This window comes from Perca fluviatilis, chromosome 8 (assembly GCF_010015445.1).
Source record: "Perca fluviatilis chromosome 8, GENO_Pfluv_1.0, whole genome shotgun sequence".
Classification (NCBI taxonomy): domain Eukaryota; kingdom Metazoa; phylum Chordata; class Actinopteri; order Perciformes; family Percidae; genus Perca; species Perca fluviatilis.
This window is the reverse complement of record NC_053119.1, coordinates 2,020,991-2,033,601: the sequence shown is the minus strand read 5'-3', so window position 1 is coordinate 2,033,601 and position 12,611 is coordinate 2,020,991. Positions and strand designations below refer to the sequence as shown.

Below are 12,611 nucleotides of genomic sequence, written 5' to 3'. Positions count from 1 at the left end.
ACTATATATAAAGAGTAGGATAGGCTACAATATATAAAGGGTAGGATAGGCTACTATACATAAAGGGGTAGGATAGGCTACTATATATAAAGGGTAGGATAGGCTACTATATAAAAGTAGGATAGGCTACAATATATAAAGGGGTGGGATAGGCTACTATATATAAAGGGGTAGGATAGGCTACTATATAAAAGGGGTAGGATAGGCTACTATATATAAAGAGTGGGATAGGCTACAATATATATAAAAGGGTAGGATAGGCTACATATATATAAAGGGTAGGATAGGCTACTATACATAAAGGGTAGGATAGGCTACTATATATAAAGGAAGTAGGATAGGCTACAATATATAAAAGGGTAGGATAGGCTACAATATATAAAAAGTGGGGGATAGGCTACTATATATAAAAGAGTAGGATAGGCTACAATATATAAAAGAGTAGGATAGGCTACAATATATAAAAGAAGTAGGATAGGCTACAATATATATAAAAAGTTAGGATAGGCTACAATATATAAAGGGTAGGATAGGCTACTATATATAAAAGTAGGATAGGCTACAATATATAAAAGGGGTAGGATAGGCTACAATATATAAAAGGGTAGGATAGGCTACAATATATATAAAGGGTAGGATAGGCTACTATATATAAAAGTAGGATAGGCTACAATATATAAAGAGGGTAGGATAGGCTACAATATATATAAAAGGGGTAGGATAGGCTACAATATATAAAAGTAGGATGGGCTACTATATATAAAGGGTGGGATAGGCTACTATATATAAAAAAGTAGGATAGGCTACAATATATAAAAGGGGAGTAGGATAGGCTACTATATATAAAGGGGTAGGATAGGCTACTATATATAAAAGTGGGATAGGCTACAATATATAAAAGATAGGATAGCTACTATATATAAAGAAGGGTAGGATACACTATAAAGGTGGGATAGCTACATATATAAAGGGGGGATAGCTACTATATATAAAGGGTAGGATAGGCTACTATAAAGGGTGAGTAATATATACAAAAGGAGGAAGTACAATATATAAAGGGTAGATACTACTATAAAGGGTGGGATAGGCTAATATATAAAGGGTAGGATAGTACTATATATAAAGGGTAGGATAGCACTATATATGTGGTGGTAGGGATAGGCTACTATATATTAGCTACTATATAAAAGGGTAGGATAGGCTATATATATAAAGGGGATGGTAGGTACTATATATAAAGGGTAGGATAGGCTACAATATATAAAGGGTAGGATAGGCTACAATATATAAAGGGTAGGATAGGCTACTATATATAAAGGGTAGGATAGGCTACTATATATAAAGAGTAGGATAGGCTACAATATATAAAGGGTAGGATAGGCTACTATATATAAAGGGTAGGATAGGCTACTATATATAAAGGGTAGGATAGGCTACAATATATAAAGAGTAGGATAGGCTACAATATATAAAGGGTAGGATAGGCTACAATATATAAAGGGTAGGATAGGCTACTATATATAAAGGGTAGGATAGGCTACTATGTATAAAGGGTAGGATAGGCTACTATATATAAAGAGTAGGATAGGCTACAATATATAAAGAGTAGGATAGGCTACAATATATAAAGGGTAGGATAGGCTACAATATATAAAGGGTAGGATAGGCTACTATATATAAAGAGTAGGATAGGCTACAATATATAAAGAGTAGGATAGGCTACAATATATAAAGGGTAGGATAGGCTACTATATATAAAGGGTAGGATAGGCTACTATATATAAAGAGTAGGATAGGCTACAATATATAAAGAGTAGGATAGGCTACAATATATAAAGGGTAGGATAGGCTACTATATATAAAGGGTAGGATAGGCTACTATATATAAAGGGTAGGATAGGCTACTATATATAAAGGGTAGGATAGGCTACAATATATAAAGGGTAGGATAGGCTACTATATATAAAGGGTAGGATAGGCTACTATATATAAAGGGTAGGATAGGCTACAATATATAAAGGGTAGATAGGCTACAATATATAAAAGGGTAGGATAGGCTACTATATAAAGGGTAGGGATAGGCTACTATACATAAAGGGTGTGGATAGGCTACTATATATAAAGGGTAGGATAGGCTACATATTAAAGGGTAGGATAGGCTACTATATATAAAGGGTAGGATAGGCTACTATATATAAAGGGTAGGATAGGCTACTATATATAAAGGGTAGGATAGGCTACTATATATAAAGGGTAGGATAGGCTACTATACATAAAGGGTAGGATAGGCTACTATACATAAAGGGTAGGATAGGCTACTATATATAAAGGGTAGGATAGGCTACTATATATAAAGGGTAGGATAGGCTACTATATATAAAGGGTAGGATAGGCTACTATATATAAAGGGTAGGATAGGCTACTATAACAACGTAGTGTGTGTTCTGAGTGACGGTCCAACATCAGATAGGCTATATCGGCTCTTTACAGCTACACTAAGTTGTTCAGACAGCCCACTTACCCATTTATCAGAGCTTGAATCTGTCGGCACTATGTCCCGAGATCAGCCCTCCCTGTTACCTAGCAGCAGGAGCAGCGCCGCGTCAGACACGCTTCTGGTATGTAGGACGCAGAAAAATCCACGCAGCTGACACGCAGCTGAGACGCAACAGAAACGCCACGCTCGCGAGACGCGTGCAGTGTGTAACCGGCCTTAGAAGCCAAGCTATAAGCTACGATGGACCTTTGGCCGAGGATCTGATCCAGCTCATCAAAAAGGTGGAACATGCTTTTTATTTTCCCTCCGGCACTGCTGAGAGACAACTCTCTTTTTTGAGCCGTGTATCGCTGTTTGAGCTCCTTCCATTTACTCCGCAGGACGTCCCACGGCTTGTTGTAAGGGACATTCTAAAACGCTTAACGTGAAAAAGCTTTACCTGGTTTAATATCTAAACAAAGATCAGTCATCACCAGATGTATCGTGGTCATATCTTGTCGTGAACACTTAAGCCTGTCAAAATAACTAAATCGAAATCCAACGATTATAGAAGTTATCTCACGTTAATGTGTCAGATAACGTCCATAATATTTGGACATTGGGTTAGATTTGACCGTTTTAAGTGGTTATGATGAGCAATATAGAAGAGGATTTTTTGGTGATGATTGATCGTTGTTTAGATACATTAAACCATGTTAAAGCTTTTTCACATTAGGACTCATAAAGCCAATGAGAACCGTGGAGAGTCAACCCCCAGCCGCTCCGCTGCCGTGAAGCAGAAACGCTTTATGTCAGATAACGTCCATAATAATTGGACATTGGGTTGGATTATTTGACAGTTTTCCGTGGTTATGATGGGTAATATGAGAGAGAAATTTGGTGATGATTGATCATTGTTTAGGTACATTAAACCACGTTAAGCTTTTTCCTCGCCATACGGCCACTGATGAAGAAAACATTAACGTGAGATAACTTCTATAATCGTTGGATTTCGATTTAGTTTTTTTCACAGGCTTAAGTATTCATGACAAGATATGACCATGATAAATCTGGTGATGATCATCGTTGTTTAGATACATTAAACCACGTTAAGCTTTTTCACGTTAAGCGTTTTAGAATGCCCCTGTCACAACCTTTGTTGGTCATTTCCTTCGCGAGCTCCTGATAAATGATGGCGTTTCTTAGATTTTTGCTATCTAAAAAAGCTGTTATATTTTTCTGGTAAATTAAATTAAAAAAGTATCTCGTCTCCTCGTTTGTCCACTTACATCTGTTTTTGTTGCCCCCTTGTCATGTGTGCAAACAGAGCGGAAATACTGGGCGGAAATGAACTGAAATTTCTTCTTCTTCGTTTTATTGGGGGTTGCAACCATAAAATGACCTAAAACTTAATCGCAATTCATTATTTATTCGGCAAATAACGTTTCCATCAGCGTTTATCGCATAAGCCGTATATCGATCAAGAGAAAATCCGATGAGATCGAACATATTTTCTTTGAGTCGAAATTCATGAAATTCAATCGGATTTTACTGTTTCCATGACAGCATTTTTCATTCAATGTCACTTAATTCGGATAAAAACAGGTCGATGGAAACATAGCTATTGACATAATGCATTCCCTAGCCCCTTACCCTAACCTTAACCATCACAACTAGATGCCTAACCTTAACCCTTACCCTAACCTTAACCATCACAACTAGATGCCTAACCTTAACCCTTACCCTAACCTTACCCATCACAACTAAATGTCTAACCTTAACCTTAACCCTTACCCTAACCTTAAGCATAACCTAATTCTATCCCTAATCCTAAAACCAAGTCTTAACCCTCAAACAGCCCTTTAAACTTGGGGGTCCAGCATTTTGGCCCCACAAAGCTTTCGGGACCCCACAAGTATACTGGACTCCCGGTTTTTGGAACCCACAATTATAGTTAAACAAGCCCCCACACACACACACACACACACACACACACACACACCAGAGATGGGGGACTGGAGTCTGAGACTCGGACTAGAGTCACACTTGAGTCGCACACACAGCTGACTTCAGACTTGACTCAGACTGGTCACGGACACACACACACACACACACACACACACACACACACACACACACACACACACACACACACACACACACACACACACACACACACAGACAGACAGACAGACAGACAGAGCAGATAGACTTTATTCTCTCTGTAGGAGATACTTTCTACCAGCAGATAGACTTTATTCTCCCTGTAGGAGATGTTTTCTACCAGCAGATAGACTTTATTCTCCCTGTAGGAGATGATTTCTAGCAGCAGATAGACTTTATTCTCCCTGTAGGAGATGTTTTCTACCAGCAGATAGACTTTATTCTCCCTGTAGGAGATGCTTTCTACCAGCAGATAGACTTTATTCTCCCTGTAGGAGATGCTTTCTACCAGCAGATAGACATTATTCTCCCTGTAGGAGATGCTTTCTACCACCAGATGTCAATATTTCCACAGCTTCCCCTGAACTGATGACTGAAAGGAAATGCTGCAAAATCTGAAGAGCACTTGAAGGCATCACAGAGAGGAAGAGTCGCCATGCTGCTGTTGTCATATCTCCGTGAGGACGGTGAAGCCTTCAGTCTACTCTTCAGCTCAGGTAACACATCTTATTTCAGCTGGTCTGATGAGGAGTTCTCTCACCCTTTCAATGGATTAGTTTCAGTCTTAACTATCTCTGTTAAAACAATGTAGGAACATTATTGAAAAGAACTCTTGCTCTGTTTTTGTGCCTTTTACGTAACTTACTGAACATTGGTTAGAATTTAACTTTCTGAAAAATTTGATTTGAGATATAAGGAAGAGGGAAGATGTTTCTGCTGATTCTTTGTTGCAACGCCACATTTATTAGTGTTGCAGCTGTAAGCAGTCCAACAAAGGGCTGCCGCGAGGGACTAAACTCTGATATATATAGTATAGGCCTACTTTACATTTATTATAGTTGCTTAAACATTGTACAAATAAAATAAAGTTTAAAAAGTTATATAAAAACACTTAATTAAAAGGATATGAAGAGGAAGAGAGATGATTGTGAAGGTGGGTTAGTGTAAGGATTGTTATGGTGATGGATTACGGAATTGGGTTGTTGACTTACATAAAATGTAAATAAATAAAACAAAAGGTTTGGATTGTGAAAAAGTTGAGATGTATTGTTGTGTATATTGGTTATCCTGTTGTAAAAATATATGATGAAAAAGAAACAAGTTAAAGTGAATGAGGGGTAGGAAACATTATAAGCTTCGGCTTCATCCTGCTCCTTTTCGGACAATTTTTTGAAATTAGAAATTGTAATAGTATTTTTTATAATATTTGTAAACACTGTGTGGGTATTGTTCTTTTTCCTTTGAGTGTTGCTACACACTTTTTATTCTATATGTATACATATGTATATGGGTGTATGTATGTATGTATGTATATATATATATATATATATATATATATATATATACATATATATATATATCTATATCTATATATATACATATATATATATGCATGTGTGTATATATGTGTATATATGTATATATGTGTGTGTATGTAAATGTATGTATACGTATATGTGTGTATGTGTATTTGTGTGTATATGTATGTGCATGTGTATGTATGCATGTACGTATGTGTATATATGGGTACATACTGTATACGTATATGTATTTTTAGTTTTGTTCGAAATAAAAATAAATGAAATGAAAGAACAAAAAATCTGAATTTAAGGCTTTCATTTAACAAATCTTCTGTTAAGCCTCGTGTTGTCTGTCCCTCGAACCAACTTTTGGTTTATCTGGGTCAAAATTTAAAATTAAAACTTTCTGTCATCAATGTTTTTTTTCAAATGCTATCAAATTGAATAAAACACCCCAATTCAATGAAAGTAGTGAACTGATCATATTTTTTACTTGTGAAGAGCGTTGTAGGGAGCCATCCACGTTATTTTTTTGGACAATGTGGTTTTATGAAATGGGTCAAATTTGACCTGAGAACAACAGGAGGGTTAAGAAGATGATTGTGAGTTCTGAGTTTAAAGTCAAACCACCCAGTGTTTTTAATTTAAAAGGGTTTTTAGTGTTTTGTCTTTCAATAAAAAAATAAAGGCCCAGAAACTGTGATAATATTAATATTTCAATCTATTGTAATCTCATTACTTTCATTACTGGAGTAAATGTTTGAAGTATTTTTCCACTACTACGTTTAACAATGAACACATTTTGTTTTCTACAGAGACCCAGAATGGCGACAAGTCGAGTGGCCATCCAGTAAGAACCAGTTTTCTATTCTGTTCAGGGAAGATAAAATGATTAATGAATGACAGACACGTATTGAAGTTATACTTAATAATTGACAAATCTGGTTGATTTAATTTAAATAATAACTTTCAGATAAAGTGTTACATGGTGGGACTCATTGACTTTATTTAAATATATTATTTATCCATTTATTCATGTGTAGTCCATTTGATTTTAGTTGGTTTTCTAATTGATTCTAATTCTAATTTCATTAGTTCAGTGTGCCATAACATCCCCGAGAAACGCTCTCTGTTTTTGTAAACTCACTTTTGGTGTTAAATCATTTTCTACCTTTCAGGTTAGCAGATCAGCTGTTGGCTCTGCTTAAGGAAAGCACCAAAGTAAAAGGTAGACTACACACATCATAAAACTATCTATGGTTAGTGTTTTACATGTTCCATCCTAATTCCTCTTGTCCACCATGGGTTGCAGAGCCAGATTACCTGAAAGATTACCTGAAATGGGTTTCAGACTTTGTGTTCAAGAACAGACACAAGACCATCGCCTTAAAGAATCCAGCTGGTGCCAGGTTGAAGATAGGAGGCCTGGAAGACACCGTTTACAAAGGGAATGTTGGCAAGTTGAATGGGTGGGGGAAATTCTACCTTCCTAAGATAGTAAAGATGGAGGTTCTAGGAGTAGTGGAGGGGACGTCGTGCCCGTGTGATCAGCTGGTCCTGATGACCTGTGAGAACAGAAAGCTGTATGCCTTCGATGGAGAGGAAGAGGAGCTGCACATGGTGGCTGAGAGCCTGGAGAAGCTCAGTGAGAAGGGACTGATGTATCCGTCATCACAGAGCTACTACAAAGGAGAGGCCTTCAAAGATATGGTGAGAAGTTACAGTTAATTCAATTTCAATTTCAATTTCAATGTTATTTATAGTATCAAATCATAATAAGAATTATCTCAAGAAGTTTTAAAGAAAGAGTAGGTCTAGACCACACTCTATAATTTACAAAGACCCAACAATTCCAGTACTACTCTTGGTAGGCGGTGTCTGATGGTGCCTGTTGGGGGTGTGATTAACAGTGGCAATTATAGTCACAAAAAAGATAAAGAACTATGACTAAAAATAGTAAATGTAGTAGTTCATGGTGTAGCAGGGCACAGCAGGGCATAGCAGGGAGTAGCAGAGCGTCGAGCAGGACCAGGGTGCCACCCTAATCCAAGGAAAACTGTGGGGCAAGAAAAGATAAGGACTCCGGTGAATAAGCTCCCCAAAACTAAGTTAGTAACAAGCATTTCTGGGACATTTTTCCTTTATTTATTTCATTCATTTAAAACAAATGCAACAACAGCATTTAACATGAATGAAAAGGAGCAGAAAGAAAACTTATAATGTATGCCCCCTATCAACACAATATCATTTACAGTTCCAATTCATTTCAGCTGTCTCATGCAGCCGTCTCTTTTTCTAAGACATCAAAACACAAAATACATCAATAAAGTTGATCTGCTACTCCGCAGTATTATATTTCTGCAACATTGATAATTTAACACACTTCTTAAAACACATAGATGGACTTTGAAGTTTTAATTCTACAATCAAGACTGTTCCACAAACTGACTCCTTTGATTGTGACACATTTTTCCTATACAGCCGATTGGAACCTGGGTTTTGTAAAAACCTCAGTACCTTTTAGTTCATATCTACTTGACCTCTTGGTGAATCTATTTTGCAAATTGTTTGGTAAACTTTCCAGATGGGCTTTATACATGATTTTTAGAAGGTTATACTCTACTAATTCATTAATTTTCAGTGTTTTTAGTTGTATGAATAAAGGATCAGTTGGATCTCTGTATCCACTTCCACTTGTAACTCTAATCACTCTTTTCTGTAAAAGTAAGATTGGATTAATGTATGTTTTGTTTGCACTTCCCCACACTTCAATGCAATAGGTCAGATATGGAACAATCAGTGAATTGTACAAAAAAACAATGCATTCATATTTAGAAAATCTTTAACTTTATGCAGCACAGCTATTATTTGGGATACCTTTACTTTGATATTATCAACATGTGATTTCCATGTCAAATGTTCGTGAATCGTAATACCTAGAAACTTAATCTAATCTACCCTTTCAATTTCTAATCCGTTGATAAACAATGATGTTTCAACATATTTCTTTTTACTACAAAATATCATAAATTTAGTTTTGCTGATATTTAGGGACAATCTATTGGCATTGAACCACTTCATAATTTTCTGAAATTCATTCTCTACAATTTGTAGTACATCTTTTATATTTTTTCCTGAATAGAATAAAGTGGTGTCATCCGCAAACAGAATGCACCCAAGTAACTGTGACACAGATACAATGTAATTTACATACAGTAGAAAAAGGATAGGTCCTAAGACCGATCCTTGTGGTACCCCGCAAGTTATGTTACAATTTTTAGATTTTATGTTTTCAATTTCAACAAACTGACTTCTTTTTTTTAAATAACTGGTAACCCATTGGTGTGCCACACCTCTGATACCATATTTCTATAATTTATGCAAAAATATCTTGTGGTCCAGCGTATCAAACGCTTTTTGAAGATCCACAAAAATGCTTCCTAAATAGTGCTTTTTGTCTAAAGCATTGGTGATTTCTTCAGTTAGTTCCATAATTGCTGTAGCAGTTGAGTGATTAGGACGAAACCCATATTGACTATTACTTAAAATCTTAGATTCATTTAGAAATGTATTCAGTCTAATCGCAAATAACTTCTCCAGAAGTTTAGAGAACTGTGGAAGTAATGATATTGGTCTGTAATTAGAAAATTCAGATTTATTTCCTTTTTTAAACAATGGAATTACTTTGGCTATTTTCATACAATCTGGAAATATCCCTGAAGTAAATGACAAATTACAGATATAGGTAAATGGCTCAATAATTACATCTATAATTTGCTTTATCAATTTCATATTCATGTCAGTATAATCATTTGATTTTTTGTTGGCACACTGCTGGACAATTGTCAATATATCACTCGCTTGTACACCTTCAAGAAAAACACTGTTAACATTATCTAGTACTGTTCCACCATTGATGTCTCCATCTAAAATTTGTTGTGACAAAGTAGGGCCAATATTTACAAAGTAATTATTAAATTAATTTACAATTTCAGTTTTATTACAAATGTCAACATTATTCCTTGTAAACGTATTTGGAAATTTCGTTTTTACCTTGCCTTTTTGCATAACAGAATTTATAATGCTCCATATGTCTTTTGTACTATTTTTATTTTTGTCTAACAATTTAGTGTAGTAATCCTTTTTTTGCTTTCTTATGATTCCAACCAATTTGTTTTTATATTTTTAATATCTATCTTCAGCATCTTTAGTTCTTGCTTTTAGAAACAATCGGTACAAATAATTTTTTTTCTTGCAGGCATTTTTCAGTCCATTTGTCATCCATGTGTTGTTAACTATTTTTCACGATAAATTTGCTTTGGTTATTTTACAATTTTTATCATATAATTAATGTTGCCATGAAAGCCTCATATGCAGTATTTACATTATCTGTGTACACCCTATCCCAACTCTGTTTCTTCAAATCTTCTCTGAAGGCCTCTAAAGCCTTACTAGATTTATCTCGAGTGAATGTTGTAATTTCATCTTGTACTACAATATCATACGATTTTTTTCTCATAAATCATGAATATAAGGAGATGATCACTCACATCTGTCATAAAGATACCACTAATTAATTTACCATGTACATTTGTAAATATATTTTCAATAATGGTTGCACGTGTGGTCACCCTTGGTGGTTTAGTTATCATTGGGTATAGATCTGTGCTTTTCATGTAATTCTTAAATTCACTTGAAGCTTTAGGGTTTCCCAGATCTATATTGAAGTCACCACACAAAATTAATGATTTGTTATACATTTTTTCAAACATCTCTAGGATTTGGTCTGTAAATAATTCAACACAAGACCCTGGTGCTCTATATACACAACTAATCAACATATTTTTACCAATTTCATTTGTTAATTCTACAGTAAACAGTTCCATCACACTTTCCACAGCAATTGTTTTTTGTTCAATAATTTTACATTTTAAATGATAATTAATGTAGAGGGCCACACCCCCTCCCTTTTTACTTACTCTATTGAAATAAAACATATTGTATCCTTCAATCTGAACGTCATTGATATCAGAGTCTTTCAACCAACTTTCAGTTATATTAATCACTTTAAATTTTGTATCTAACTGACAAAGTAGTTCTTTTATTTTTACTAAGTTACCCTTTAAACTTCGACTATTAAAGTGTATGATAGATAATGCTTCATCAAGCACTTTCCTGATTTCAACATTATATTGTTGTACAGTATAATAATTACATACAATTTCTTCAGGGGTTAGCAAGTCATGTTCAATATAATTTTCTAGATCGTAAACTTTATCATTGTTAGTGTCTACGTCCATAGTTCAATCTATGTCCAAGGGTATCCAACCTGATTGCAAGGAAAAACTCACTTTTAGGAAGAAACCTTGGAAAGACCCAAACTCTTGATGGGTGGTGTCTGACGGTGCCGGTTGGGGGTGTAATAAACAGTGGCAATAACAATCACAATGAAGATAATGGATCAGTGACTAGAAACAGTAGCAGGGCACTGCAGAGTGTACCAGGCATAACAGGGCATAGTAGGGCGCACAGCAGGACCACGGGCTGCAACCATGATTTAAGGGGCACCCTAATCCAAGGAAACATGCTGGGCGAAAAGAAAACAATAAGACTCTGGGGAATAAGCTCCCCAGAGCTAGGTGCCATCCAGAGTAGCTATATCTTTAGATAATGAGGTTCAGAGGTATTTAGGGCCAAGCACAATAACCTCAGTTTTGTCTGACCTTAACATCAGAAAATTGTAGGTCATCCATGATTTTATATCTTTAACGCATGCTTGAAGTTTAGCTAACTGACTGGTTTCATCTGGCTTGATTGATAGGTATAATTGGGTATCATCCGCATAACAGTGAAAGTTAATTGAGTGTTTCCTAATAATATAGCACTGTCAGATAGGCATCTAGTGTACAAGCTTTTATCTAATTTTGTTTAGTTGGGTAATAAGGATTCAAAAGTTATTAAAGAATGGTCTGTTAAGATGCTGGAAACAAGCAGAGCTTTGTGCTTGTTGACTCTGATGATTCATCACCTGATTTTCTGATATTTTCTTCTTTGGTGTTTAGACCGAGAAGGACTGGGATAAAGTGAGGAAGGGTGCTGTGGGAAAGAAGCTGGAAGCAGATCATCTTAAACTGGTGACAGCAAACAAGTCCAAACTCCTGGAGAAACTCAAATCAGCCAAAGCTGCTGCCTGAGCTGTTTCACTATTTGTTAGGAGGAAAATAAAAAGGTGTGAGGGTTCAGGTACCCTGTACATTTGATCTTTGGTCTATATCTTTACTATCCATGAAAAAAATGTTAAAGAAATGTGTCTGGGAGCGTGTGCCCGATGTTTAATAAAAGGCTTAGTCCTTCCCGTCTTTACTGAATGTCATCCACCCCAGCCAACTTGAAGCCTTAAACAACAATAAATGACATAAGTGTTTGTGAAAGCTGCAGGGAGCCTGTGGAGAGGGCTGAAGGCTGCAGACTCCTGGTCTACATGCACCAGGTTGTTTTAGGGTTCTTTTGTTCATTAAGTAAGTTAAAGCTTTTTGTTTCAGAGAGATTATTCAGGCCAGATTTATTATATTGTTTCCTTTGTGTGTCCAATCCTCCTCCACATTATGAAAATCTTTCTGTTTGCAAGATGAACTATTAATAAAACATTTTATTCTCACTTCTACTCTGAC

The 12,611-nt window shown here is 35.8% G+C and overlaps 1 protein-coding gene across 1 annotated transcript; it reads left to right on the top strand.

The window, feature by feature from the left end:
* Nucleotides 1-5,018: 5,018 nt before the first annotated feature.
* On the top strand, nt 5,019-12,598 carry LOC120563554. The gene is made up of 5 exons (XM_039807782.1): nt 5,019-5,136; nt 6,756-6,790; nt 7,119-7,168; nt 7,253-7,650; nt 12,003-12,598. The coding sequence occupies exons 2-5, from the start codon at nt 6,765-6,767 to the stop codon at nt 12,132-12,134; spliced, it is 606 nt and encodes a 201-aa protein (XP_039663716.1). The 5' UTR covers nt 5,019-5,136; nt 6,756-6,764; the 3' UTR covers nt 12,135-12,598.
* The last annotated feature ends 13 nt before the right edge of the window (nt 12,599-12,611 follow it).

Excerpts from the sequence above, each read along its gene's own strand:
- LOC120563554 (XM_039807782.1), top strand. The coding sequence starts at position 6,765 with ATGGCGACAAGTCGAGTGGCCATCCA. Across the intron at positions 6,791-7,118 it reads ACAAGTCGAGTGGCCATCCA|GTTAGCAGATCAGCTGTTGG; the intron begins GTAAGAACCAGT and ends TCTACCTTTCAG. Across the intron at positions 7,169-7,252 it reads GGAAAGCACCAAAGTAAAAG|AGCCAGATTACCTGAAAGAT; the intron begins GTAGACTACACA and ends CATGGGTTGCAG.